The sequence below is a fragment of the Bombus affinis genome, chromosome 4 (assembly GCF_024516045.1).
Source record: "Bombus affinis isolate iyBomAffi1 chromosome 4, iyBomAffi1.2, whole genome shotgun sequence".
NCBI lineage: Eukaryota > Metazoa > Arthropoda > Insecta > Hymenoptera > Apidae > Bombus > Bombus affinis.
In genome coordinates, this window is record NC_066347.1 from 11,110,834 (window position 1) to 11,138,510 (window position 27,677).

Sequence of the window (27,677 nt, forward strand, 5' to 3'; positions counted from 1 at the left end):
AGCTATTGACACAAAAAAGCTATGCAACAAACGAATATCACGGCTTTTTCACTTTATTTTTGCCTGTTTCATTAAAATTAATTAAAATGTGAAAATGTAATGTTTCGTACGAACGCAACCATCGACTCGACGTTCACAGTTGTTCGGAATGTACAGAACAGCTGATCGACACGATGTTCGAATAATTTCTTCTAGGTTAGCAAAGTTTCATCAGATTGATCAGTGCTTGCGCTAAAGTAGAATTATAACCTCAAAGGAATTTCACGTAGATTGAAGAGCTGAATACAACGTTTATGTGAATAAGAACGTTTAAATAAATGGTGAACGATGCGCCTTATGACAGTAATGAATTTCAAGATTTTGCCTGTTTTTCGGCATCGTGTGACGAATGTTCGACCATTCTGTAGAAATCATCAGCCGAATTACAAAGAGTTGTCGATGCATGTACGACCGCAATTTGGAAGAATAAAACTTAATGAATATCATGGAATATTCACAAAAAATATCCATATCCGTCGACAAACTGCGGCTATTATTTCCATTAGATCGTTTGCCACTAAACGATTTAATGATAAAGATTCATCCAAGTAAATCTTTTTATTCCTTCTAAAATCTGCTCTTCTTTTATCATTTTAAATTATATTAATTTTAACGATTAAATATGCTCCTAATTTTGCAGCAAATAATAATTCCAAAATAACAATTGTAATTTTTTTATAATTCGGATAAGATAATTTAACATTTACATATATTATAAATTCTATAAATTATGTACTTCTTGTCATCATACAATTTTATAAATTGCAATTGTATTTTACTTTATAGCGGCAACAATGAAGATGATATCAGTGATCCAGGTTCATTACCTGCTACAGTGGTTGTGCCAGAAGTATGGCCTCATGTTCCTGTTATAGCAATTAATAGAAATCCAGTGTTTCCAAGATTCATAAAGTTAATAGAACTTAGTAATCCGATTCTCATAGATTTAATACGTAGAAAGGTCAAATTAAATCAACCATATGTTGGAATCTTCTTAAAGAAAACAGAAGAGTAAGTGATATGTAAATGTGTTTTATTTGCTAAATAGAGAATGAATATCATTGTTACATTGAAACTTAATTATTTTGATAGAAATGAAGCAGAAATTGTACAAAATTTAGATGATATTTACCCTATTGGAACATTTGCACAAATACATGAAGTACAAGATTTAGGAAATCGATTGAGATTAGTTGTAATGGCACATAGAAGGATTAAGATTATTGGTCAGATCTTAGAAGAACTTCCAAAACCTACTCATGGTAAGGCATTTACATATATAAGACATGTAAAGTTTGTCAACTGATTTTTATTTTTATAAACATTAATAGTATGAAAAACTGTTAGAATTTTTGCAAAGCATGAGAATGAATTGAAATAGATGAGTGAGATGACTACGGGTATGTATGAGTTTATGTAAGACGTACCTCGTGCCGTGGGAGTTCTAGGAAATTTCCGGGACTTCGCAGCGTGTGTGAGAGTATATGTATGGCAAAAAACGATAGGAGTAGTTTCTAGAAAAAGACCTTACACAAAATATTTTCTTAAAATTTGAATTTAATAATTTTTACATAAATGCTGTACTACACAGAAATGAAACTGACGTTCCCTCTTTTAAATGCAACAATTCACGTCCCTGTAGACGATTCAGTTTCCGGTGGCAAACCGAGTCGCAGATTGTTAATTCGTAAAAAGACTGAAAACAAAGTGCCAGAACCAGTACAAAAAATTGAAGAAAGTAGTACTCCTGAAAATAAGGTAACAGAAGGAGTACAGGGGAAAGTTGAAGAAAAAATAACTCCTCCAACAGACACCACAGCTCAAACTGGCACCCCTCAACCTATATTAATGGTAGAAGTTGTAAATATTACCCATGAGAAATTTAGGCAAACTGAAGAAATAAAAGTAAGCTTAAATGATATTTTTTATTTTTTGAACATAATCATGTATTAACCCTTAGAGTGCTGAATACTCGCGGCCTATGCGGTCCGTACGGACGGCGCGCGGCTAGCGCTGACGATCGCTGTGGACGGAATACTTTTTCGTTAGACTGAACTCTGTTGATTGACTATTCAAAGCGCAAATCGTAATAAGTTATAGTAATTCTTTTGCACGAGATTAAATGATTCAAGAGCTTTATTTTTTAGTATTAATTATTTATTATAAACATTGAAATTTACAATAAACTAGAATTTGGATAATAAACTAGAAAACATTAAACTAGAAAACTAAATTTAGTAAATATAACACAAGTTAATAATTCAGTTGTGTGTGAAAAATTTCAAAACAATTATCGATACATAATCCGACATCGCATTTTCTGCATTCTTTTATTTTTGACACAAACAACACATACTGTCCGCGAAACAGGTAGAAAACTGTTATAAGTAGGCATTATTGGCATTTGTTTACTGTCGTTACCAAGGAATGCATTTACATTTATCTCACACAAACGTAATAGTATTACTTCTGCGTAGGTATTCGGAAAAATTGACAAACGCATATATGCATCCTTAGTCCACACCAATAGCTTTCGCCAGACGCATATACGCGCCCATAGCACTCTAAGGGTATATTGTAAAAGAATATATACATATATAAAAAAAACCAATAAAGAATAAATTAATCTAATACGTATAGGCTTTGACACAAGAATTAATTAAAACAATTCGAGATATAATAAGCATGAATCCATTATACCGTGAATCTTTACAACAAATGTTGCATCAAGGACAGAGAGTTGTAGATAATCCAGTTTATTTAAGTGATTTGGGTGCAGCTTTAACAGGAGCAGATGCACAAGAATTGCAGCAAGTGTTAGAAGAAATGGATGTGAGTAATTGTATTTGGAGCTATCATTATAACAAATCTTTTAAGTAACTAAAACAATAACTTTATTTATAGATTTTAAAAAGATTAAGATTATCATTGGCACTTTTAAAGAAAGAATATGAGTTAAGTAAACTTCAACAAAAAATTGGTAGAGAGGTTGAAGAAAAGGTCAAACAACAGCACAGAAAATATATTCTTCATGAGCAATTAAAAGTTATTAAAAAAGAATTGGGTCTTGAAAAAGATGATAAAGATGCTATAGGAGAGAAATATAGAGAACGTATAAGAGAGAAAACAGTTCCAAAAACAGTGATGGATGTGCTTGAAGAAGAATTAAATAAATTAAATTTTTTGGAAAGTCACAGTAGTGAATTTAAGTATGTATTACTTCTATAATCTGTAGTTACAAAATTTCAATATAGATGAACATGTGAATGAAATATTATTTCTGTGTCAAATAATTTAACTAATTTTTAATTTGTTAGTGTAATTTTATTTGCAGTGTGACGAGAAATTACTTGGATTGGCTTACATCCATGCCATGGGGTATAACTAGTCCAGAAAATTTAAACCTTCAACAGGCAATTGAAATTTTAGATAAAGACCATTATGGAATGGAAGATATAAAAAAACGAATCTTGGGTAATTGAATCTCTAATGAGCAAATAATTAATCCCTTTATTACATAAAATGTATTTACTTTTTATTGCTCTTAACTTTAGAATTTATTGCTGTCAGTCAACTGAAAGGCTCAACGCAAGGAAAAATATTATGTTTCCATGGACCACCAGGAGTTGGAAAAACATCAATAGCCAAATCAATTTCCCGTGCACTTAATAGAGAGTATTTTAGATTTAGCGTCGGTGGAATGACAGATGTTGCAGAAATCAAAGGTCATAGGAGAACTTATGTGGGTGCCATGCCTGGTAAAATTATACAGTGTTTAAAAAAGACCAAGACTGAAAATCCACTTGTTCTTATCGATGAAGTTGATAAGATTGGAAAGTATGTACCTACGAATTTTTACATTTTACTTATTTTGACAGTTTAGTAATTTGGTAGGAATCTAAGCCTTGTTCCTTTTTTATTAGAGGCCATCAAGGTGATCCAGCATCAGCTCTTTTGGAAATGTTGGATCCAGAGCAAAACGCAAACTTCTTAGATCATTACTTAGATGTTCCTGTTGATTTATCAAAAGTGCTCTTTATTTGTACAGCAAATGTGATTGATACAATTCCAGAACCTTTAAGAGATCGTATGGAAATGATAGACATGTCGGGTTATGTCGCAGAGGAAAAACTTGCTATTGCTAAGCAGTATTTAGTACCACAAGCAATGAATGATTCAGGTCTCTCTAATCAACAGATCAGTATAAGCGATAATGCACTTCACTTGTTAATTAAATCTTACTGTCGAGAATCGGGAGTAAGAAGTCTTCAGAAACACATAGAAAAAGTTAATCGGAAAGTTGCGTACAAAGTGGTTAAGAAAGAAACTGAAAAAGTAGACGTAAATGAGAACAATTTGCAGGAGTTCGTAGGGAAACCTATGTTCACACACGATAGAATGTACGAAGTTACACCTCCTGGAGTCGTTATGGGTCTTGCATGGACAGCTATGGGAGGTTCTACTCTGTTCATTGAAACAAGAGTAAGAAAACCTTCTACTGGAAAGAAGTCAGAGGGTACCTTAGAATTCACTGGCCATTTAGGTGATGTGATGAAAGAGTCTATTCACATAGCAATGACGGTTGCAAGAAACTTTATGATTCGGGAAGATCCATCTAATACTTTTTTAATCGATTCTCATTTACATTTACACGTTCCTGAAGGTGCTACACCGAAAGATGGGCCTAGTGCTGGTATTACGATCGCAATAGCATTCATTTCGATTGCTAAGAATCAGTCTATTAGACAAAATGTTGCAATGACTGGTGAACTTAGTCTCATGGGTAGGATTCTTCCTGTTGGCGGTATTAAAGAAAAGACGATTGCTGTAAGTACAAATATAATAAATACTTAATTAGACATTTCCATATCATGCTTTGTAATATGTATACTTCCTTTCTATTCAAGGCAAAACGAGTTGGTGTAAACTGTGTAATTCTACCCGAGGAAAATAAGAAAGATTACAATGATCTTCCTAAGTACATCACGGATGGCCTGGAAGTTCATTTTGCCACCACTTTTGAAGACGTGTACCGCATATGTTTTGCACCACAACAAGAAACTGATACTGTTCATCATCAAAACCCTCTACATCTTGATATTTCGCCGCCGCAAAGTGCACCACTTTTGGGTAAAAATACTGGCTGAATTAAGGATCAAGTCTTAAGCATTGTAAAGATTGATTATTACATGACCTTACACATGCCTGATCTACTTGAAATATTCACCTCAAATTAGTTTTTAAAATAACTATTTTATATAATATATATCTATTTTATCACATATTGTTTTATATATAGAATCATTTAAATAAAATGCAGAGAATTAATTTATTTAAGTTTAAAAGAAGAAATTAAAAATTTCACGAAAATTAATCTCATTTTAAATGCAATTTTATTTACGCGCGATACATTTTCTTATATTAAAATAAATTAAAAATTACCAAGAAAGGGATTTAAGTTTTTGCTACTGTCACAATATATTAGTATTTTTTAAATAAACAATTTACAAAAAATATATTGTACATAAATATAACATTCTTTGTTATTATCACATGTAACTATAACATTAAAAATGGAACTAATTTTCATGATATAATGTTATACTTGTTTCTGTACAGATTTTATTCTGCGTTGTACAGTACTATTTACTACAGAAATAAAAAGTATGTAATTCATAAAAAAACAAAAATTTTTAACTAATAAGAAAAAATATATGTTCTATAAATATGTATTTGCTGATATCCTGATTCTAAAAAAAGCTGTCAATACAATTATATCGTTTTCTAAAATATTTATATAACCTTATATAGTTACAAGGTAACTATTTTTAGAAAAGTGCTACTGTATAAGGAAAAAACATTATATTAATTGAACTAATGTACAATTTGTGAAAATAAATAAGTCCACTAAATTATATAATTTAGTATTTCATTTAAGGAAGTAGTATGATTCTTAGAAAGTAAGAATTTTATGAGTTATATATTAACTCGGAACTTCCATTTTACTCAGTCTAATTATGAAGTCACACAATCTCATTTGGACTTGAATTTCTATTGGATTGTTGGTAACATAAAAGCCAGGTACACCAGCTTTTTCTAAAATACTTTGTTGATCTGCTACTTTTTGATCTAGTTGCAAAACTAATTTCATATCCATTTGTTTAAGCTCCTCTTTGTGTTTTTTATATAATGTTACTTTCATCGTTGTTCTTTCTTCATCTGTGTATGTTGATGATAATGATTCTTGCATTTCGATTTTCTGTTGATTTAGTAACTGAAGACGTTGTTGAAAAAGATGTTTCTCTGTAACATGCTGTATCTCCATTAATCCCTTAACGATTTCAAATATTGTATCATTCAGTAGAGAATTAGCTAAACCAGATAATAATTCATAGGGAAGACGCATTTGATACTTTGGAGGAAGTTCACCAGCCATGTGTTGGAGTTGCTCCACTAAAAAATACAGTTTCCTCTGAAGATCTTGTGGGGTTGGAGTAGCTACATCCATTGTCTCGTCATCAAAAATCACAAAATCTAAACGAAATATAGACCATATGCATAAAATAAAAATTGATAAAATCATACTAATTTTAATAAATTTATAGCGACATTACATATTTACTACATATATTTAAATGTTAGAAAGTACAAATGTGGTTAGGTATATATCTGAAGTCTTTTTATTAAGAATATTTTGATAAAATTTTCGTAACAACATCTATTGAAAAATAACTTAAAATTAAAGTAGATATCTAAATAATCAATAAATCATTTGGCTTATTGAAAATATTAAAATTCTAATTGACATTGATTCAGTTAAAGCCTTGTTTACAATAAATAAACAGTGAGCAGTAAATGTTACCTTATGTATACCAGACCATAAACAATTAAAAACAATTTTTAAAATAGAGTTTCAAACATTTTCATATTTTTAGAATTGATGAATACTGTAACTTACACTTTAAATAAATATTAAATTTTCAAGTTTTTCCACTTAGTAATATAATTCTGAAAATAATTTCAATTGGTTATTTGGCAGCACTGTCGCATAAGTTTTCCAGATGATTCTTCTACGACAAATCATCATAAGCAAACCATATTTACATGTACGTACGTGTAATTGTGGTAAGCTCCGCAGTTCGTGGGAGGTTTCTGGAGTTAGGCGAGGGCGAATGTCGAATTTTCTTACTGTGGGACGGAGATGCGCGTGTCAAAAGACCGCGGGAAAATGAATAATGACGAAGCGGCCAGGAAGTGAAAAATGATCGAAGCAAAATGAGGAGAACGTATAACGCTGCAGCAGATGTCCGAATGACTGATTCTCTCGAACAAACAAGACGTTTGCACAAGTAATATGGAACTATTATAACATATGAAATTATTTTCTTCCTACTATTTATCTGACATTATATATTTCGAAACAATTGTTCATATTACTACACATCCGAATTCACCTTGTGTTAACATAACCTATATTTCGTACACGATGAATCTCTATTGGCGCGCTTTTATGAGTATAGCTTACCTTTATTAGTTAGAGAATCTTCTCTATGTAAATATTTATCCTATTTGTTTGGATATTTAACGCAAATTAGTTATAAACGTAGGAGGAATTCATATATTTGTAAAATATAATTGTGTGTTATACAAGACTAATTAAAAAACTCATCAATATAGTTGTAATTGTACCCATTTACTCGTCTCTTGTTAAATTTATTTATGATTAATAGTAATAATTGTTTCATTAGTATTAATAATAAATGAACCCCTCTGTTGAAAATTTCACCATTTCTTATTAGATTAACCATTAATAATTAGATTGAATTTTTAAAGATGTGTATAATAAATGTGAATTTATTAAAAAAAATATATGTACAATTAACGAACAGGATTATATTTGATTACTAGGGGTATAACAGATATTGCCAAAAGATTGGACGAGCAAAAGAGTCGTGCATTAACAATAACAGATTTGTTTACCCCTTCAGGGGAAGGACTACGAGTGAAGCTTAAAGATTATTGTGTAAGATTAATAACTAAAGATCCTGTTGAGTATGCACGTAAAACTGAAGAATTATTGTGGAGAAAAGCATTTTATGATATTGTTTATGCATCTAAAAAATTGCGAAAGGTATCAACATTCATGTGTTACATATAACAATGATAATTTATAATCTAATTTATAATATAATTTATAAAGATAATATTTGTTATTAATACAAGCCTTATTGTAGGGTAATGCATGGACTGAAACGGAGAAAGCAATGTTATCTGCACACTTGGCAGTAGGAGTTGGTTTTTACCATCATTTTATATTGAAACTACAACTAGAATATGGTTTAGATCTAGTTGGTGCTATTGATTTTGCATATGTACAAAATGTAACAGGATTATCAAGCGTGAGTCTTTTTGAAAATAACTTATGTTAGTATATATGTTATATGTATAGGGTATTTAAAAAAAATTGTTTTTTACTTTATTAGGTGAAGAGTAAAATCAGCCAAACTAAACATCACACTGAAGAAGCAAAACAATGTGTTATGCGCCTAATTCATAGAAGTTTGGTATGCCTTGGGGACTTAGCTAGATATAAATTAGAATTAGATCCATATTGGGATCCATTGATAGCAAAGAGGTATTATAAAATGGCTATAGCAACTGATCCAAATATTGGAATGCCTCATAATCAAATGGGCACTATAGCAGGCAATACAAATTATGGTCTTGATGCAGTATATCACTATATGAGATGGTTAGAATACCTTACTATTCCATATTCAAATAAAAGCATAAGATTAATTTTTTTCCATAATTTGCAAGAAACTTTTCAGAAAATACGAATACATGAATTTTGTAAAATCTAAAATACATGATTTAAGTTTTTAAAATTTATTATGTTTTTATAATATGTCATACAGATTAATAATCTGTTTTACATTGATATTAATTAATAGTAATTATTTTATAGCATTTTATGTTCTGAACCATTTGAAGGAGCAGAGGGAAATTTAAAAAGAGCCATTGTTACACACTCTATATACACAGATGAGAAGTATCCTACACATGTCTGTGTTTCACGATTGTTTTCTCTGTTACAATTATGGGATTATGATGTACCAAATTCTGATCGGATAAATCAAGAATGCCAGGTATATATTTACACATGAAATTTATCTTTTTATACGTGTATCATAAAAATGAATCTTTATTCTTACTGCATTTTCTATAGGATCTTTTAACTAATATTGAAAATTGCTTGAGTACAGAGCAATCAGAGCCAAATAATACTAATACTATTACTAGTACCAATGAAAAAGAAAGTAATATCGAAGTATATCTCCAAAACTGCAAAAATGAACAAACAAATTACTTGACAGATGACATGATATTCAAAATTGTAGCTATATGTTTGATGTCCATTTCTAGATTAAAAAGCAAAGAATCTAGCGAGGTGCAAGGTGTTGTCGCCATAACTTTAGCAATACTGTCTCAACTAATACAATTTACAATAACTAGATTACAAGAATCTTTTATAGATTTGTCACTACCCAATATAGAAGTATCAAACTCGAAAAATAACGACTGCAACACCGAGTCAATAGATGCGGAAGATAAAGATAATGCCATAAAACAACTAAATTTCGATGAAAGTAACGAATCTAAGATTATAAATGATAACAAAGCATCTTTCGAAAAAGAAAGTGTAGAAAACAACAGTGACATTCAAAATGGCTCGCGAAAAACACGAGATAAAACTAAAAGTTTGCTCACGAAACTTCGAAGACGAAAACGGAGGGATAGCAGTGATTCAGATGCGAGTGACATTGATCCAACTTTGGAATCCTCTAGCGATGAGATAAATTCTGATGTTTCTGAAACAGAGGACGATATATTAAGCGAAGAGAACGTATTATCAGAAGACGCGTTGTCTGAAGACATTACGGACGATGAAGGTGCATCTATGCAAGTAAATCGAGAAGATATTAACAACTCTGAAGCGAAAAAGATAAATGGACACATAGAAATGGAAAGAAAAAGTGAAACGCCCGAAATGATCACTGAACAGGTACAAAATGGTGAGCAAACACTTAATAATCAAGTTGATAAAAAAGTTAATGATAAAGATTCTTTAGCTAATTCTGGAAGTATAGAAACCAATTCCAATAGCACGTTTGATGAAAATAGTGCCTCATCGAATAGAGTAACATACATTGCTCAATCAAAAAAAGAAAATTTTAAACCGGAAGATGTGCTGAATATTATAAATGGAAAAGAAATACTGGCATCTATTAAAATATGTTGCGATTGGTTGAAAAGTAATCCCGATATTATACGAATATGTGGAAAAAGTTCACGTACTTTATTAAAACGTGTTACAATTTTATTAAATTTAATTAATATAAATACAGAAACGCTATTGACAAATTTTAAGGATGATAGTATGATTTTATCGAGTGCAGATAAATTGAAAGAATGCGTTAAAATAGTTCCGTTACCGGAAGATATTGATTTAAGAGGGTTGAATCTTTTGGAAGATGCCCAGAAGTCTCTGAATTGGAAGATACTGCATAGGCATAAGATGAATAAGCAAGAGGAAACCTTATTGAGAGCACTAAAATTAATTGAATTTGGACATTTTCTTAGTTCCGTAGAGAACGCAGGAGTGAAATATGAAGAAGTGAAACAATTATTTGTGATGATTGATTTGAATACTTCTAATACAAAAGATAACGGTAAAAGTTGGGATATGGATCATTCACGTGGAAAATTAATGAGACATATGGGCAAATTATGGTTGAAAGCAGAAGTCTGTGCTCTAGAGACTCGTTTAAGATCTAGGCTTATGTCTCCTTACTTGGTACCTGATCATGAGGCTTTATCCAAACATACACCGGCTCTAAAGCGTTTGGTGTACGCTAAGAAATTTATTGTTGTAATTCCTAGTGTCGGTATGTAAACAAAAATTTGAAAAGTGAATTATATTTTCTTCTCTCTATAATTATTTTAATTGAAAACAATAATGTACTTTTCAGTTGTTTCTGCACTGGATGAAGTAAAACGCATTAGTGGTAGAGCAAGAGAAGCAACACGTTGGTTAGAAGCTCAATTGAAGCGTGGCTCAAGGTTTCTTCGAGCTCAAAGACCTCACGAGCGTCTAGCATTACCGCTTATTAAAGGACCAAGACCAAAGGATAAAGAAGCATGGTTATTTTTCCAAATTATAGAGTGCTGCCACTATCTTACTCAACAGACGAAAGTTGGTATGATAAACGATGCAGAAACTCCAGTTGTGACATTACTAACTGGTTGTAACCCAGATGATAAAAGAGTCTTCACTTTTAGCCCTGAGGGGTTGGCAAAGAGTGCAGGTATTTTCAATTATGACATATTATTAAATATCAAAAGATATTTTGGACAAAAATAATCCTTAACGAAATGACTTTTTAATTACAGGTGTCAATATCGAATATATTGAATCATTTCATACAAAGTGGAAGGCATCAAGTAAAAGTCATGGTTGAACATATTGGATTAATGAAAACGATAATCTGCTGCTTGCTCGTACTGAAATGAAAAGTAAAAGGGACTTGGCCCTTCTTAAGAGCTACGTATACGGCGACGCTACGGCATCAGCTAAGCGGGCGAGTCAGAGAGGGCTGGAAACCCATAAAGGAAAATCGACGGTTCTCCTACAATAAAACCACTGGATTAATATCTATCTTCTTTTTTCGTGAATTCTAAATAATAAAATGGTTTCCTTTTAATTATTCATATTGTCTTTTATGTTAAAAAGAAATTGTATTTTTAGGTAAATATTTTTCAATAAAAATAAACTTGCCTTCGCAATTTTTCAATCCTTTGAAAAAAAAGGGGAAATTGGGATGAAAATTGAACTGTTATCGTATTAAGTCGTTATTATTTAATAAATAAATAAATAAATAATTTTATTGAGTTAAAAATAATTATGTTATTACGGTGTAATATCGCAGGATTTATTGTTTCTAATTATCCAGTAATAGGATTTCTTTCTAGAAACTAATATGTATTGTAATAAATTGTGACGTGTAATACATTATCATTATCGAAATATTACATCTACAATACTGTGTAAAACAATCTTCTAAACTAATTGATAAATATTTAGTTAATAAATTTCATGTATTAATGATTTTAATAATAATTTTGTGAAATATATGTCTTATCAAGTTATTGTTAGAATGTGAGTACTTCCAGATTTCACAATTTTTTTCGTAAAATACATCATTCCTTACTGGTGATACAATATATACATATCTGGTAGTATTTAACACTGAAGTGACACATAATCAAGCTTATGTTAGTATTTTAAAGTTACGGTAGTGGCAACGCAACATAACCTCTTAACACAGCGATTCGTGATTTTTTACAAATAAGACGATATATTTTCCAGTAAGATTGTTACTTTATCATCTATATATTTATATAGAGATCATTTAACGAAACGATAGAATTATTTTCTCGATAAATACGGTATGTTTTAATGCTTAACGAAATTATATACGGGTGCTTGACATATCGTGTACTTTTCATCGTTTTGTACGTTATGGTTCATAGAATAGTCGCTCAAGTTGACCCTTCTATGTGATCTTTATAGTTTTTTGGAATAACTTGTGAACAAAATTTAGCGTAGTTCTTTCGGGAATCGGTTCGCAAAAGAAATTCCCGTGGTGCAAAAAAAGGGTTAAAGTATTCAAGAAAAGTGGTGCGCAATTGGCCCTCGACGAGGGAGAATCGAAAGCGTCGAAAGTAACGAGTCATCTACCGATTCAAGATGGCAGAAGGCCAGGATACTCGAAAGAAAATTACTGTTAACGTCAAAACGCCAAAAGAAAAACAAACCGTTGAGATCGAAGAGGATGCGAGTATTAAAGATGTAAGATTTTCGATTTTATATCTCTGTAATTTCATCAGGAATTAATTTTCCAACTTAAATAACATAATTTGTCATTGTTGGGTTAGCTCTAATAATTATTTCTTTTTAAAATTTTTAGTTCAAAGAAGCAATTTCGAAGAAGTTCAACGCTCAAACAGAACAATTATGCCTAATCTTTGCTGGAAAGATTATGAAAGATCACGAAACTCTGAGTACACATAATGTAAAAGATGGTTTAACGGTGCATCTGGTTATCAAGGCACCACGTACTCCTACTAATCAGAGTCAAGATTCTACACCTCAACGATCACAAGGTATAAAAGTATATGGATCAAGCACTGAGAAATATTTAGTTTCAACTTAGTTGTAACTGTATTCTTCAATTATTATTGTGTTATTCTTATTAATATATATATATATATATTTTCTTGTTTATTTTGGTTCATATAGCTGACATAAATGCTAGTCCTTTTGGATTGGGAAGTTTAGGAGGACTTGTAGGTCTAGCCTCACTTGGTTCAGGGTCCACTAACTTTATAGATTTACAACAACGTATGCAACGCGAGTTATTGTTAAATCCAGAAGCACTGCATCAAGTACTTAATCACCCATTGGTACAAAGTTTAATGAATGACACAGAAAGCATGCGCAATTTGGTTGCAGCCAATCCACAAATGCGAGAATTGATGCAAAGTAATCCAGAAATTAGTCATATGTTGAATAATCCTGAATTATTAAGGTGAGAATGAAACCATTCAAAATATAACAGGTTTTAGTTAATGAGATTTATCTTATAAATATATATAATACTCACATTATATGCCTTTTTAGACAAACAATAGAGTTGGCACGTAATCCATCAATGCTCCAAGAATTAATGCGTTCCCATGACAGAGCTATATCTAATTTAGAAAGTATTCCTGGCGGATATAGTGCACTTCGTCGCATGTACCGTGATATTCAGGAGCCTATGTTTGCTGCAGCAGCCAATGAGCAAAATCCTTTTGCGGCGCTAGTGCAAAATAATAGTAGCGAAGATAGTCAGAATAATCCACAGCAAGGCCAAGAAAATAGAGATCCATTGCCAAATCCTTGGTCTCAGAATCAAAGTGATTCTTCAAATCAGCAACCACAACAGCAACAACAGCAGCAAGGGAGAGGACTTTTAAATTCACCAGGAATGCAAAGTCTTGCAGCTCAAATGATGGAAAATCCACAGCTGATACGAAACATGTTAAATGCTCCATATACAAGGTCTATGTTAGAAGCTTTGGCAGCAGATCCAGCTATGGCCAATAGGATGATTTCTGCTAATCCTTTTCTTCGAGGAAATCCTCAGATGCAAGAACAGATGAGAGCTATGATGCCAGCATTTATACAACAAATGCAAAATCCTCAAATTCAAAATGTTGTTACTAATCCGGATGCTTTAGCTGCTATCATGCAAATTCAACAAGGCATGGAACAGTTACGTACTGTTGCTCCAGATCTTGTTGAAAAGTAGGTTTTTAGTAACATAAGTGTGTTATATACAATTTTATATCATATTAGATATGTTTAAATATTGATTAACGTATAATTTTTAGTATGGGTTTGACTGTACCGCCTACGACTACAACACCTAGTGGAGGTACAACAAATCCAACGCCGCCGGCGACGGAGTCATCAGATACGAATCAACAAGACGCATTCTCCCAATTTATGGCACGCATGGTAAACATTTCGCATGGTTACGAATGATAAATATGGCAGGAACTGGTTACTAATTTTATTTTTGACAGGTATCGGCAATGGCATTAAACCAAGGTGTAGAGGTGGATGGTCAACCTGTTCCCCCACCGGAAGAACGTTACAGAGCGCAATTAGAACAACTTACAGCTATGGGTTTTGTTAATAGAGAGGCTAATTTACAAGGTAACGATATGCCTATTTTTTTCTAACTTTCCACAATCATTATTTCGAATACTAAATATTTACATATATCTTTAACGATATCGGCATGTTTTTCTAAGGAATTGTATCTCAGTTGTATGGATTTTTATTATAGTTCAATCAAACAGTCATATATATATTTATTTCAATGAAGTAGAGTAAAGAAATTTGATCTTCACTTGGTTAATCAGCTTATATTAATATATTCTATGCTCAGAGAAAGGTAAGCATTTCTTCAGAATTTCTAATTCGCGAGTGAAAAAAATACATTAGAATATTTAATCAGAGAAAAGTAGCACATGCGTTAGAATTCTTGTACTTTAATTTTATTTTATTTTTGCTAATTGGGATAGGCTATTAATAACCCACATGACAAAACGTATTGATAGAAGTATAAAATATATATTAGTATATAGCATACAGTTTATACTAACATAATATATAATATATGTTATTTTATGAATGTTATTTTCAGCACTAATCGCCACATTCGGAGATATAAATGCTGCTGTTGAACGACTACTGTCTAACGGACAAGTGTCTATGAGCTAACCACCAATATGCAATACTGTTATTCCATTACTATTTCTAATCTATTCCTTATTTACCTCTTACAACAGGCGTAGTGAGAGATATTTGAGGTAACTGACTGTCAGAAAAGGAAAAAAACAATTATAAACTTCTACCCCAACTCTTGACAGAATACACGCTACCGACTCGTTTAATATGCATTTTTTATTTTTGATTGGTACTTTTATCATATTTGGTGGATATAAGTACTGGTATCTAAATGTTTAACTTGTTACACGATATATTTCACTCTTGAAATTTTCTAGTTTAATTCTGTATTCTGTATTTCTCGATGTGCTCTAAGTACTAGATAGCTCTGTTAATGTATTTCGTCGGTGTAAATTTGTTTATCAGATATTCAAGAGAGAGAGAGAGAGAGAGAGAGCGCGCGCGCGAAAGAGAGCGTGAGAGCGAGCGAGAAAGCGAGAGAAAAAGTTATATTAGATCGTAATACGAAGGACCTACCCTTCTTCTTTGTTATATTGTACATTTATGGTGTTTCTTAGAAACAGTGGAACCTGCATGGAAAATAGATTGCCGTTAAAATAAATATGCTTCTGGCTTTGATCAGTCGATTGTAAATTTCAGAAGGAGAAAAAGAGTCATTTTTTTTGCTTAAATGTACGTAATAATCATATTAGTAAATGTATTGCATGAAACGTTCATATGTTTGTCATATACAAAAAGATATGTTGTCATATACAGGCATGTTCGTCATACAAAAATGGCTATGGGCTAATTATTGATTGCTGAGTAACATTCGATGTATAATAATAAATGACTTATTCAAACGCAAAAAATCGAGAACCTCGAGCTAACGAATAAATTCGTAACACAATTTATTCTTTCTGCTTAAAGGAGAAAGTGTTCGGTGATCCATTAGTGTTTTCCATGTAAGTTTTGTATGTACGGCGATAAGCGGAAGAAGAACACATTCTTTTCCTTATTTTTACCTCTTTATGCCGACGCACATTGTTTTTCTTTTTTTCCCCCCCTTCTCTCTTTGTCTTTTTTGTTTTCTTTCTCTTTAGTTTTTATGTTATTAAAAAACAACAAAAAAAAAAAGAAAAGAAAAGTAAAAAAATGTACTACGCATTACATGTCCTTAAGATATAAATTTAGAGATTTGTAGCGTGATGATCGAGAATTTTATGGTGTAGGTTGTTTATAGAGAAACGCGCGAGAAAAAAGATGGATTATAAACGAAAAAAATATTACATGTAAATGTGTTAAATTGGAAATGTAATCATCGGTTAGGTTTAAGGACGTACGAAGGAAGAAAAGAACATAGATAATGTTATAAATTATCATTATCGAAGGAAAAAGAAATGAAACGCAGTTATAATTTTAATATTTTCGATTGATGTATGATTACATAAATACTTATGCGCATTATAATAAAGTTTTATCTGTATTCAGTAAATCTTCACTAAACAAGATATTCTGTACAAGCGATTATATCACAAAATAAAAATTATGTTTCATTCATATTAACTCAGTTTTTAAGTATGAAGGTATATCTAAAGGTATTATTCGATTACTTTAGCAATACACGTGAGTGGATGATATACGAATATAAAACATATGTTTAGGAATAACATAGACTGGAACCTATGTAAAATATACATTTTAAATCGAATTCACATTTTAGTAATCTTTTACCAGAATAACGGGATTCATTATTATTTTACTATCCCCCTTTTTTACAAAAAATATTGCTATTACGCTTTAAATAATTTCTTATTACTTTCTATAAAAAGATATTTGTTATTTTTTCTCAAAAATTAACAGTAATAAATATTCATTTCAATATCCCTCCATTAAACTATCAAAAGTAAGATTGCCAAAGAATTTGAATGCTTACTATAAAAAACATTTATGTATGTATATATTATGTGTTATATAAAACATTTTAAAATTTCATTATCATTGTAAAGAAATACGATTATATTGATAAAATTTGAAACCAGACCGAAAATGTATACAGACTTTGGTCGGTAAAGTCATTATCAAAATACCGACCTGTCTTGCACATCCAGTCTTACAGCGCGCCAATTTGCTTGTATCATGCAACGTATTCCTTAATCCATGTCAATATTAATTGAACTTAACCCAAAGCACTACGACCTATTCTGTTAATCGAGATTCTAACGATGCATATGAGTAGATCATAAAACATGAATGTTCAAGTAAACTGTACGAATCTATCTACATATATATGATGTAATTTTTAAAATAATGATCCTCCTTAAAACTAGTATTTTAGGATTCAACCGCAAATAGCAGCTCACGAAAGTATTCAAATTATAATGAGACATGACCATAATTAAATTTCTGTATGTAAAATATTTCATGTGACATACATAATATGAAGTTCTCAATATTTTTAAAATGTTCAAGAGGTTGTAAACATAATTTTCGGTTTAATCGGCAGTGTAATAAAATTTTGAAATGGTTTTCCCGTAAAAGGTAGAAATACGATTTATCATAATTTTCCCCCTTCCATGATCTTATAAATTAAGTATTTACATAAAATACCCATAATATATTATATATCTATAAAATATTTCTATAAATGTTCAAATACTTTGGTGAGCCACTATAAACATAAACGTACGATCTGCGCATCCCCTCCCTTTGTCGCTTGCGAACTGCACTGTACTATGATCAGTCGGTTGGCGCGGCGGCGATTCAGTCTGTGTTGATCGGTCGCACGGTTCACATAGAAGAGTGTATTATCGCGAAGTGTGTATATAACGCCGGTTTTTCAACGTAATCTCAGTGATCTCGATTCGAGACACACAACGCGATCATCGGATTGATATTTACTTGTGGTATGTGAAGAACCCTCGTCGGAGTCTGCGCGCGGGCAGCGCGGACGAATCGCGTCGCGGGCATGCCAGCCCGCTGAACCTCTCACGTGTTCATTTGAATTTTCGAAAATTGAAGCGAGTAGTGTCGGGTGGTGTAGGTGTATGGTTTGTTTGGTGCAAAAGGTGGTGGTCAGGCCCAACACGGTGCATTCTCGTCTTCGAAAACGTTGGCAGAGCCAGCGGAATGTGGCACGAGGTGAGTTAGCAGCCCGCCCGGTTTCGCCGAGGCCAGGGACGGATCTTCATAGGCCCTTTTTCTTTTCTCTCCCTATTTCGCGCTTTCTTCCAAATCCTCCTTGTGCTGCGATAATATCTTTTGGTTACTGAAATATAGTTAATTTTATGTTTCGATTTGCAAATGAAATCATACGAGGCATATGATAGTATTTACAAAAATTTGCCAGTTATAATTGATATTGGATATCCCCATTCATAACTATTAGGACATTTGCTGGTTTTGCACGTAAGGCAGTATTCGATTATGTCAACCAGTGAAAATAGTTATGTTAAAATAATGAATTTGTTTCAGAATCTGTCGATTGAGATAGAAAAGTTTTTAAATAAAATTAGACAGGAATTTTTTATTAAAATCTAAATCTAATACGAAACAAATAATAATAACTTATATAATAATAATATAATAATAATAATAATAATAATAATAATAATAATAATAATAATAATAACTTCGTAATGATTATTCGGGTTCACCTAATTTTTTGTAAGCGTCTTAATATTTATGAACGAGGATGTATATTTGCGTGTCTACTTCAGATAGCATAATAACGATACAACCTGTTGTTACACGATGTTTGGAATTGTGTCTATGTAAACACAAAAATGAAAATATTAGGTTATAACGTAAATTGGTCATGGTTTTATCTTTGTTTGTAAACGAAGAAAACGAGACTAATGTATGTTATAACCCAATAGTAACATGTCGGAAATTGTCGCGTGATCAAAATGTAGATATGTTTATCACTGTTCTTCTTAATTTAAATCTTATAGTTAGTAATTTTAATCTGCATATTTGGATTTTATTTTCATTGAACTTTTTTTATTTGTGTTATGTATTGTGTTGTGTGCATATAACTACAAACGAGTTTCGCTTGAAACATACCATCGTTGTAATGAAAAGAAAAGTAACGTTACGTTTGTAGAGATACGATCGATAAATACGTTACGCGCCAACTGCTTGACGAAAAAACTTGAAAGATATAGTGCATCTCAAAGATACTTTATTATTCATACGCAAAGTTATAAAAATGTTGTGATAGAAATTAACGATCGATTCATTTTTTGAATAATTCATTAATTAATGTTTTCCTTTTTTATTATAAAAAAGAAGAAAAACTAGCTGACAACTATTGAATAATCCATCATTTCAATATTTAAACAAATAGCGGTTATTTAAAAAGCATTGCTAAAACAGGTTTCAGATATCCATTTTAAAATAATCGTCAGATGATTCACAAAGATTTATGAACATTAATAAAATGTCTTTCCAATTTTATAAATTGGTGTACTTGCTTGAAATTTTAAAAGATATGCTTGTATATAATTAGGCATCAAGATCAGTGTATTTAGTAAAAAAATATGCACTATGAGGTACTGAATGAAATACCAATGTTTAAGATTGTTAAATATATTATCTTCACACTTTTAAGTGTAATTTGAACAGTGATTTAATTTCTTTAAGCGATACATCATCACATGGTACTATTCGATTTTTACAAACTTTTAGGATTTTTAAAATGGTGGATAATCCTATACTTTTAAGATGATTTAAAATAATCGAAATAAAATTATGTAACATTTAAAAGTAAGTTTATAATCAGCTTTTAAGATTGTAGTTAATATTAAATTACACCTTTTATATTATTTATCGATAAATACGTTGAATAAATTTATGCCACAACTCACGCAAGTGTGATCGATTAATAGTAAAAGGATAGAATTTTGAAAAGAGTTAGAGAATTCTATTTATGCGATAAGCAGATGCTTTAGACAGAAGGTTCACGGAAAATATAAATAATGGGATCATATACGAGATTAGCTTGTTCTTTACGTCATTACTGTAACTTTATTTTCTTTGTTATATTTCATATCTGTGTTAAACATAAATGACCTATTTTTTTCCTTTTTAAGTAGTATAGAGATTACATTTTCATGAATATTAAATTTTTTGTTATGTGTAATGACAATTATGCAAGTAATTGTTTTATTAAAAATTTTTTAAAATTAATCATATATTTTTTGAAGTTTTATTTTAGTTAATAATATAGCAAAATTACAGGGTTTATGTATGAAGCTATATATATTACAAAGCTTATTATCAGAAACAACCGTCTTCTTAATTCTACTATAGAATACATTACATTCTCTGTAACTGCACCCTTTACGCATACAGACGCAGTATCGTAATATGGCATTAAGCACAGATTAAATTACATTATTATAGTCAAAAGATATCAGAAAAAACGAGATTGATGGTTCCCCGTGATTTTCGAAGACTTACGTCGTCCCTGGATACGGTGAGAAGAGGTGGCCTCGCGATTCGTGTATGCAAGATATTTTGTACCCGTTACTCCCTCGAACGCATTCCATCTCACGCTGTTGAATCGTGGCGAAGATTAATTTGTCTTCGGACGTTCGAGCGCTAGACCATACGCGGCGTTTCTTCCATTTTTGTTGGAACGCGCTTCTCCCGTGCCCTTTCATCCTCCATTTGCATCCTCTGCGTTCTTCTGAATGTTTTATCGACTGAGGGATTTCTCTCACTGTATGTCGATAATTTGATTTCGTGGTAATATCGATTACATAGCATTTACACTGTAAAGAAATTGTCAATTATTTTCTTCCTGAAACAAATCACTATTTAACAAAGTTACAAATTTATAAAAGGATTTGGAATAGCTTATATATTAGGAAGATATGTATAACGTTTGTCGTATCGTAGGATAGCAAATTTAACGAATATTACACAGATTTGACTTTGCCTAGCAATGATGGTAATCTGTTTTAGAGATTAAAGATTTTTACAATTTTATTATCGTTCTTTTAAAGGATCAGTTATGTAATCCGTAAAATTATCGCGAAGGAAAAGATGCTTCTAAGCCTCTCTATTAAACAACACATGACACGCGGGATCCATTCACCGTGTATACCATTGCGCTTTTATCTTGTCACCTAATTGAAAGTATGAATAACTGTTGCTAGCGTACGGGCTGTTTCAACACATGTGTACTATTTAAATTTGCGCTTGAATCAATGATTCAAGGTAATTATACAACAATTCGTATTTCGATAACTCACCAATTTTATAAAAAAAATAAATGAGATATATAAAAAAGATAGAACATAAAAATATATATACATGAAGTTTTATGTGGACTTATTAACATTTATAAAAAAATATATGTTGGTACCGAAATTCAATGTGGTCGAAACTTCATATCTGAATTTCATCGGTATTCCCCAATCTCCAACATAAGTGAAGCGACATATATGCAAAATGACACGATCCACAACAGCGAAAAGGTATCAAATGAGGACAAGCAGAATTTCTCGATTCAATTAACGTAGAACGGAGAAAACAAAAGTATGCTGTCAGACGTAGGTTGAGCCCTGCTGATGAAGGTATACGAAGGTTATGCTGTAGCAAAGGCACTCCTTAGTTCTGGCTCAAGGTCGGACTATTAAGAGGCTAAAGCACACCGACGGGTTTACGCCGTTGTTACGAGGAACGACTTGCCGCGACGCGGACTTCGAGTTAGGAAATAGTGAAAACGGCGAAAACCCAGTGAACAAACTTTACGTGCGGGAATCATGGTTATCCATTCGTTGCGATTACGTCCACTGTATGGCGTTCTTTGATGTCTTCTGTGGAAAAAGCTGAGATGTTCCACTAATATAATATTTTTTGTTTACTATTTTTATCAAAGATTTACATATTACTTCTATTAAATTTTTTATCAACAATTGGAGGTTGCAATAGATAGTTACGTTCTAAAGTATTTCACATTTGGTTTCATTTTTGAATTTGCCGCGCCGCGTCTTCTTCCTATGTGTACATATACGAGAAATAAGACATATTATGAATATCGATAAGTATTATTATTTACGAACGAGTTAATAAGTCTGGATTATTTTTTTCTATGTAATATGATCTCTAACTAAACTTGTATATCACATGACATCACGTGACATCACATATTTTTTAGCGCAAAATAATATAATGTACTTCCTCCTATTTTTACACTATTAGTGCAACATCGAGTCATTGATTATATTATTCGTGAATGGATCGTGAGTGGAGACTAAATTTTGCCCAAGTATCTGGTTACAGTAACCGTGGATAGCGTTCAACATTTTACAATTACGTATTTGTTGTAGAAAAACAAATGTTAATGAGAGCTGATCGTTGGACGAGGGTATTCATCTTGACTCCACCTTGTGGCTGAATAGCGAGTATTACCATTCGATACTTCCTGTGCTTGAATATGTCCGCCAATGCAAATGTTGTAAATAATAGTTGGGGAAGAGTAAGAAAGGATATTTATACAAGGTGTCTCAGTAATCATAACGAAGATGATAATTCTATCTGAGAAAATGAATTGAAGATACGGAATTCAAAATGTTTAATATCAGACTTTAAAAACCTGGATTGTTGTAGCGTTTGTTGATATTAAGTTGATCTTCTTAAAAACAAAATTCCATGCGAGAAGATCTTATTCTAGATTTTCATCTGGTTTTATCGTATAGAATCATCCCCTTCCTGGTTGTCCCATGATTACTGGGACACCCCATATACAATATGAGGCTAGTGTAATGGTTTCAAATTTACGAGGTACACGCCGGTTGCGTCCGCTCATCTCATGTTTCCAATAAAACGTTGAAAAGTCGAGGAAACTGGGATCTGGCCTTGGTTCGAACAACCGCCCCGACCTTGAGCTGCTCACTAACTGGCCTGCAGTCGACAACGAACTAATATAACTTTATTATTTATTAATTAATGATATCCTTCTCCACTAAGATATGGTATCTCATTTATGAAATATGAAGTTATTTGAATTTAAATTCATATTGTGGCACATACATTGGTTGATACAATTTAGATTATGTGAAAAGGAACACAAAATTGCCCATGAAAACATTCCGAAACAAGAATCATCCCTGTAAAAATACATTTTATCACTTCACCTCTATTTGTATAATTCATATTCTTGCTCGTCTCTGGACAATTTGAAAGGCGCCAAATAGAGCAATAGAAGCGGAAGATACGGGAACGAAGCAAAGGAACAAGACAACGAGTGCAAGAGAAACGGAAGCAGAATGAAAAGTGATCGCCTTAAGAGGCGCAAATGCCAGCAAAACGTCGGGTTACAGACCAACGTGATACTTGCCTCATCGTCGACTTGTGCGGTCGCTTCACGGCAATTTTGTAGTTTTCCTTTTTCCCGCCATTCCTGTACTATACCTTCACACGCGTACATCCTGCTGGAACGTTACATTTGCCGCGACTTGTCTTATGCGCAAATCTTTCCTAACATATGTATTATATACGATCTTCAACAAATCGGATGTCAATTCGGCATCAACATTTCCAACTGGAAAGAGTAAAAGGATATTTTCTTCTATACTATGTATTTGTGTACATGGGCCTCTCACAAGCCAAAATGATCAACTCTACTTTTCATTAGTTTCTTAATCTCATTACATAAGTATATTATTATTTAATTCTAAAAAAAACAACTTACTTACTTTCTTAGTTCAAAGAAACACCTATAGGTTCGCTTATTCGTAAAAAGAAGATATAAATAATAGTAAATTCTAAGATAATCGGTCGAAAAAAATTGCAAATGGAACGTTACGTTAACGCAAGATTGGTCCGTAATGAACTAAGGTGCGGGAATCATCCCCAATTTCAAATTAATCTTGAAACCATTTGAACAAATTCGTTGAAATGGGAAAAATTAAGAAGAATAGCAGCGCAACCAATGGAACTGGTAGACACGTCGGTTTCGCAAGCGGTCGCTCGAAAAGGCAAGAAGAACTGTCCGGCGGCGTACTCCTGATCATTTACAGAGAGAGTCACTCTCGTTGACGAGCCTTCGCGTTACTTCTTTTTCTACTGCGGCGGCCTTCCATATCCCGACGTCCCATCGAGAAGTCAACGCGTGCACGCACGCGCTACAATAACCAAAGAGGCCGTCTGCGCATGCCAACGAATTTGATGTAGTGCAACCTTTTGTTCGTTGGCTTCTAATCTCATAAATTACACATCAGGAAGTACAACTAAAAACACGCAAACCGATCCTTAATGAAGCTCTGCTTATTTCTTAATGACAAATATCTTTTTCATTATAGTTATAGAACTTATTTTTAACAGAAACGAATCAACGCATTAAAGTACATATAGAGAATCTAAACAAAGGAATTATTATGTCTAAGAAGTTACTCGGCAGTGAACGTGAAACGTGTTATTTCGTCTTCCTTGGTTAATCATTGGTATTAGTACAGTAGAAGTTAGTAAAACGTTAAGTAAAAGAGAAATTAGGTAAGTAAAACCAATCGTAACGAGGAAGAAATGATCTTGATCAGAGTTACACGTGATCTGAGTACGTTCAGATATTCTCGCTTTGATCTATTTTCGGCTTCTTCGTCCTGCAAAATAAACGGATATTAGCAAGCATTCGTGACGAGCATCTGTTTAGCGTGTTTCGCAAATGCGTGCGAGCGCTTCATTTGTGTGCATCGCGTGCCTCTACCAACCGCGCAAGTGGCTCACAACTCACAACATTCGTACTGCCCCACTTACCGACATTGAACTAGGGGTCATTATTGCCAAAGTGGAGATACTTCGTTTTTATATATTTATATATTTTCGAATAACCTAATACATTTCTTTAAACTGTTGCAAAACAAGATATATTGATACACATCTGCAGAGAAAGTTGCTATGCGAGGCATCTGGTCGATAGAAGCTATCGTTCCAACTCTTCCCTTGTACTTGTATTTTTTTGTATTGTTAACCAAGGTTACTAGTAGAAGTTTATATAGCTCAGCTGGTAATCAAGTTCACTTTACGAGACTCTACTTTTGTGACTTCTCAAATGGTTCTCAGAAATGGTGACCTGAGTCGCTAATACAGCAATTTACGGTAATAAACTAGAATGGTTTTAATCACACTAGATTCCATGAAGGGTCTTGACGACAGTTACTTTTTTTTAGTATATAGTTCTGGACTCTTTTAATACTTACAAGGGAGTCGCTATTGGAATAAATGCTTTTTGAATGGCACAATGTGTAAATTGCAGTCATCCATTGATATAAAGGAACATTTCACTGGTTGGAATATGTTTATGAAAATAAAACGGACTTCTCGAAAAAGATATTGAGTATATTCTTTAAATTCTTTAAAATTAATTCGCAATGCGAATTCGATAGAATTCAATAATGTAAATTAACAAGGTTAAATATTATAATTCGTTGTATTAACTCAACTTTGTCTCTTTATGGCTCAGCACTAATCGCCAAAGAGTCGAAATATTTCTCATTCAGCGAATAAACAGAACACCTAGCGTCGTTTCAGACCCGATACTACGAGATGTAACGAGTCCGTTGGGACCCACAGTTGGGCAACGCTGACATAGAGCGGTAGATAGAGAAGAGCTGAGAAGATCGCGAACGATAGAAGAGGAGAACAGAGAAATCGTGGAAGGAAAGAAACGGAAAAGGCTATGGTGAAGGAGAGGAAACGAAGAGAACCGGGGCCCAATGTCCATTCAGCAGGCACCTGCCACGTTAAATTCAACCGAGCCAGGGCTGGATGGGTGCTTCCTTCGAATGGACTGGCGTGAAACAGAAAGAAAGCGAGAACTGTTCGTAAAAGTTAAAGGAAGAGACGCAGTCGGGTCGGGTTGTAGTGGTGTTGGAGGAGGGTGGAAGTGGAGGGGGTTGAAGACGCCAGGAACAGGGATGGAAGAGAAGGTGGAAGAGAAGAAGAAGGAAGAAAAGACGCCCTGTAGGTACATCTCTCTTACATCACTCGTTGCTCTGCTCGTTCTTCCCAACCGTGTGTGGACCTGACTAAAGAAAATAAGCGCCAAGATATCACGCCGATAATGTAACCTCAACCTCTTCTTCGTCTGATCTTCCTCTATTCGATTCTCCTGTTGATCGATCGACATTTTTTCTTTTTATCTTGTCATCGATAGCGTAATTATAGAAGAAAATTGAAAATTTTGATAATCTTGTTTGATTTGTTGGAAATTTGGAATTATTTCTTTGGACTCATTATTAATTGTTTAATCTTTCTTAGTGGAACGTTAAATCTTTCTCTCTTGACAGTCTCTTAATAAATATCTTTAGATATCAACACTGGTAGCAATGTAACAAATAACTGCTACCACTAAAATTTCAATGAATAATTTCCAACCCTTTCACGAATTGAACCTCATCCCATCACCATTCTCCTCAAACTTGCTGTACCAGCTGTATTAACATCATCACGATATTACTCTTGGTATTACACTTCGCGCAACTATCATCCTCCAAATAGGTATCGTAAATTGCTCATCTAACCTCTATTGTCCTATCCAGCGATTTCTTTTTCACCAATATGGCGGCCTAGCGAAAGCCAGTCAGAAGCATCCTCTTACCGCTGATTTGAATGAAATATTCGATGGCTCGGCTCTCCTATTAACTGGCTCTTTAAGAGCTTGGCGATGGTATACTGTTATAACGGACGGAGTAATCACACGGTCATACATAATGTTTCTTTCAATGGCGTGTAGTCGCAAAATTACATTCGCACACGAGCAACGTACGCTAGAGGGCGGTAGAACAAGAAAGATGGAGAGAGTAGAGGGAAAAAGGTGGTGGAAGGGGGAGGAGGATCGTTGGCCGCTACCTGCTGGCTCTTACAGCGGCGTCAAAGCGCGTCGGGATCGCCTTCGAGCATATTTCTCCGGTGAATTTCGCATAGTCATTCCAACAATGTGGTTACTTGCATCAATAACCCCGTCTTCCTGTGTTTTTGCCCAACGTTTACACTCATTATACTCGTTCGCGAGGCCACTTATCCCGCAACCGCATAACAAATGTCTCCTGGCTCTCCCACAGGCGTCGCTCCTTCCTCTTACGCATGTTTGCTTTTTCGAATACCTCGCTAAGATAACGCGACATTGATCACTGCCCTCTTTTTATTTTTCTCTTTCTTTTTCTTTCTCTTTTCTTTTTTTGTGTCTGTGCTAGTATCGTATTCGAGTTCTAAATAGATAATCGTAAATGTGACAGTGACACAGTAAACAGAACAAAATTGTAAGATGGAGAAGTCGAAAGTGAGT

At 33.0% G+C, this 27,677-nt stretch overlaps 5 protein-coding genes and 1 long non-coding RNA gene across 13 annotated transcripts in view; 4 read left to right on the plus strand and 2 right to left on the minus strand.

The window, feature by feature from the left end:
* The first annotated feature begins 150 nt into the window (after positions 1-150).
* Positions 151-5,959, plus strand: LOC126915191 (lon protease homolog, mitochondrial). Of its 2 annotated transcripts, none has more exons than XM_050719617.1 (10): positions 151-587; positions 826-1,050; positions 1,132-1,301; positions 1,631-1,944; positions 2,680-2,871; positions 2,944-3,248; positions 3,374-3,513; positions 3,594-3,876; positions 3,963-4,866; positions 4,947-5,959. In XM_050719617.1, the coding sequence occupies exons 1-10, from the start codon at positions 328-330 to the stop codon at positions 5,184-5,186; spliced, it is 3,033 nt and encodes a 1,010-aa protein (XP_050575574.1). In that variant the 5' UTR covers positions 151-327; the 3' UTR covers positions 5,187-5,959. The 2 variants fall into 2 exon arrangements, with proteins under 2 accessions (XP_050575574.1, XP_050575575.1); XM_050719618.1 differs by having other exon boundaries at positions 155-587; positions 1,682-1,944.
* Positions 5,639-7,301, minus strand: LOC126915211 (gonadal protein gdl). Of its 4 annotated transcripts, none has more exons than XM_050719675.1 (3): positions 7,154-7,301; positions 6,998-7,047; positions 5,639-6,573 (listed from the first exon to the last, which is right to left on the minus strand). In XM_050719675.1, the coding sequence occupies exon 3, from the start codon at positions 6,545-6,547 to the stop codon at positions 6,023-6,025; it is 525 nt and encodes a 174-aa protein (XP_050575632.1). In that variant the 5' UTR covers positions 6,548-6,573; positions 6,998-7,047; positions 7,154-7,301; the 3' UTR covers positions 5,639-6,022. The 4 variants fall into 4 exon arrangements, with proteins under 4 accessions (XP_050575632.1, XP_050575631.1, XP_050575629.1 ...); XM_050719674.1 differs by having other exon boundaries at positions 6,902-7,047; XM_050719672.1 differs by lacking the exon at positions 7,154-7,301 and having other exon boundaries at positions 6,998-7,125.
* Positions 7,239-11,886, plus strand: LOC126915190 (nonsense-mediated mRNA decay factor SMG5). Its single transcript, XM_050719616.1, has 8 exons — positions 7,239-7,388; positions 7,948-8,170; positions 8,274-8,438; positions 8,523-8,791; positions 9,008-9,188; positions 9,269-10,988; positions 11,073-11,408; positions 11,494-11,886. Exons 1-8 carry the CDS (start codon positions 7,315-7,317, stop codon positions 11,559-11,561), a joined length of 3,036 nt encoding a protein of 1,011 aa, XP_050575573.1. The 5' UTR covers positions 7,239-7,314; the 3' UTR covers positions 11,562-11,886.
* Positions 11,887-12,375: 489 nt separating this feature from the next.
* LOC126915199 (ubiquilin-4) lies at positions 12,376-25,912 on the plus strand. Of its 2 annotated transcripts, none has more exons than XM_050719654.1 (7): positions 12,376-12,952; positions 13,071-13,266; positions 13,403-13,691; positions 13,784-14,452; positions 14,539-14,665; positions 14,734-14,866; positions 25,854-25,912. In XM_050719654.1, exons 1-7 carry the CDS (start codon positions 12,851-12,853, stop codon positions 25,895-25,897), a joined length of 1,560 nt encoding a protein of 519 aa, XP_050575611.1. In that variant the 5' UTR covers positions 12,376-12,850; the 3' UTR covers positions 25,898-25,912. The 2 variants fall into 2 exon arrangements, with proteins under 2 accessions (XP_050575611.1, XP_050575610.1); XM_050719653.1 differs by lacking the exon at positions 25,854-25,912 and adding an exon at positions 15,360-16,948 and having other exon boundaries at positions 12,377-12,952.
* Positions 17,979-27,677, plus strand: part of LOC126915198 (uncharacterized) — a 40,229-nt gene continuing 30,530 nt past the window's right edge. Inside the window, exon 1 of the mRNA XM_050719649.1 lies at positions 17,979-18,523. The gene's annotated coding sequence lies outside the window, so the exon portion shown is untranslated. The remainder of the gene's footprint in view (positions 18,524-27,677) is intronic.
* On the minus strand, positions 18,505-24,476 carry LOC126915218 (uncharacterized). Of its 3 annotated transcripts, XR_007710072.1 has the most exons (5): positions 24,091-24,474; positions 23,426-23,936; positions 22,989-23,296; positions 20,846-21,159; positions 18,505-18,650 (listed from the first exon to the last, which is right to left on the minus strand). It is a non-coding gene; the product is annotated as an uncharacterized LOC126915218 (long non-coding RNA). The 3 variants fall into 3 exon arrangements; XR_007710070.1 differs by having other exon boundaries at positions 22,989-23,936; positions 24,091-24,476; XR_007710071.1 differs by having other exon boundaries at positions 23,174-23,936; positions 24,091-24,473.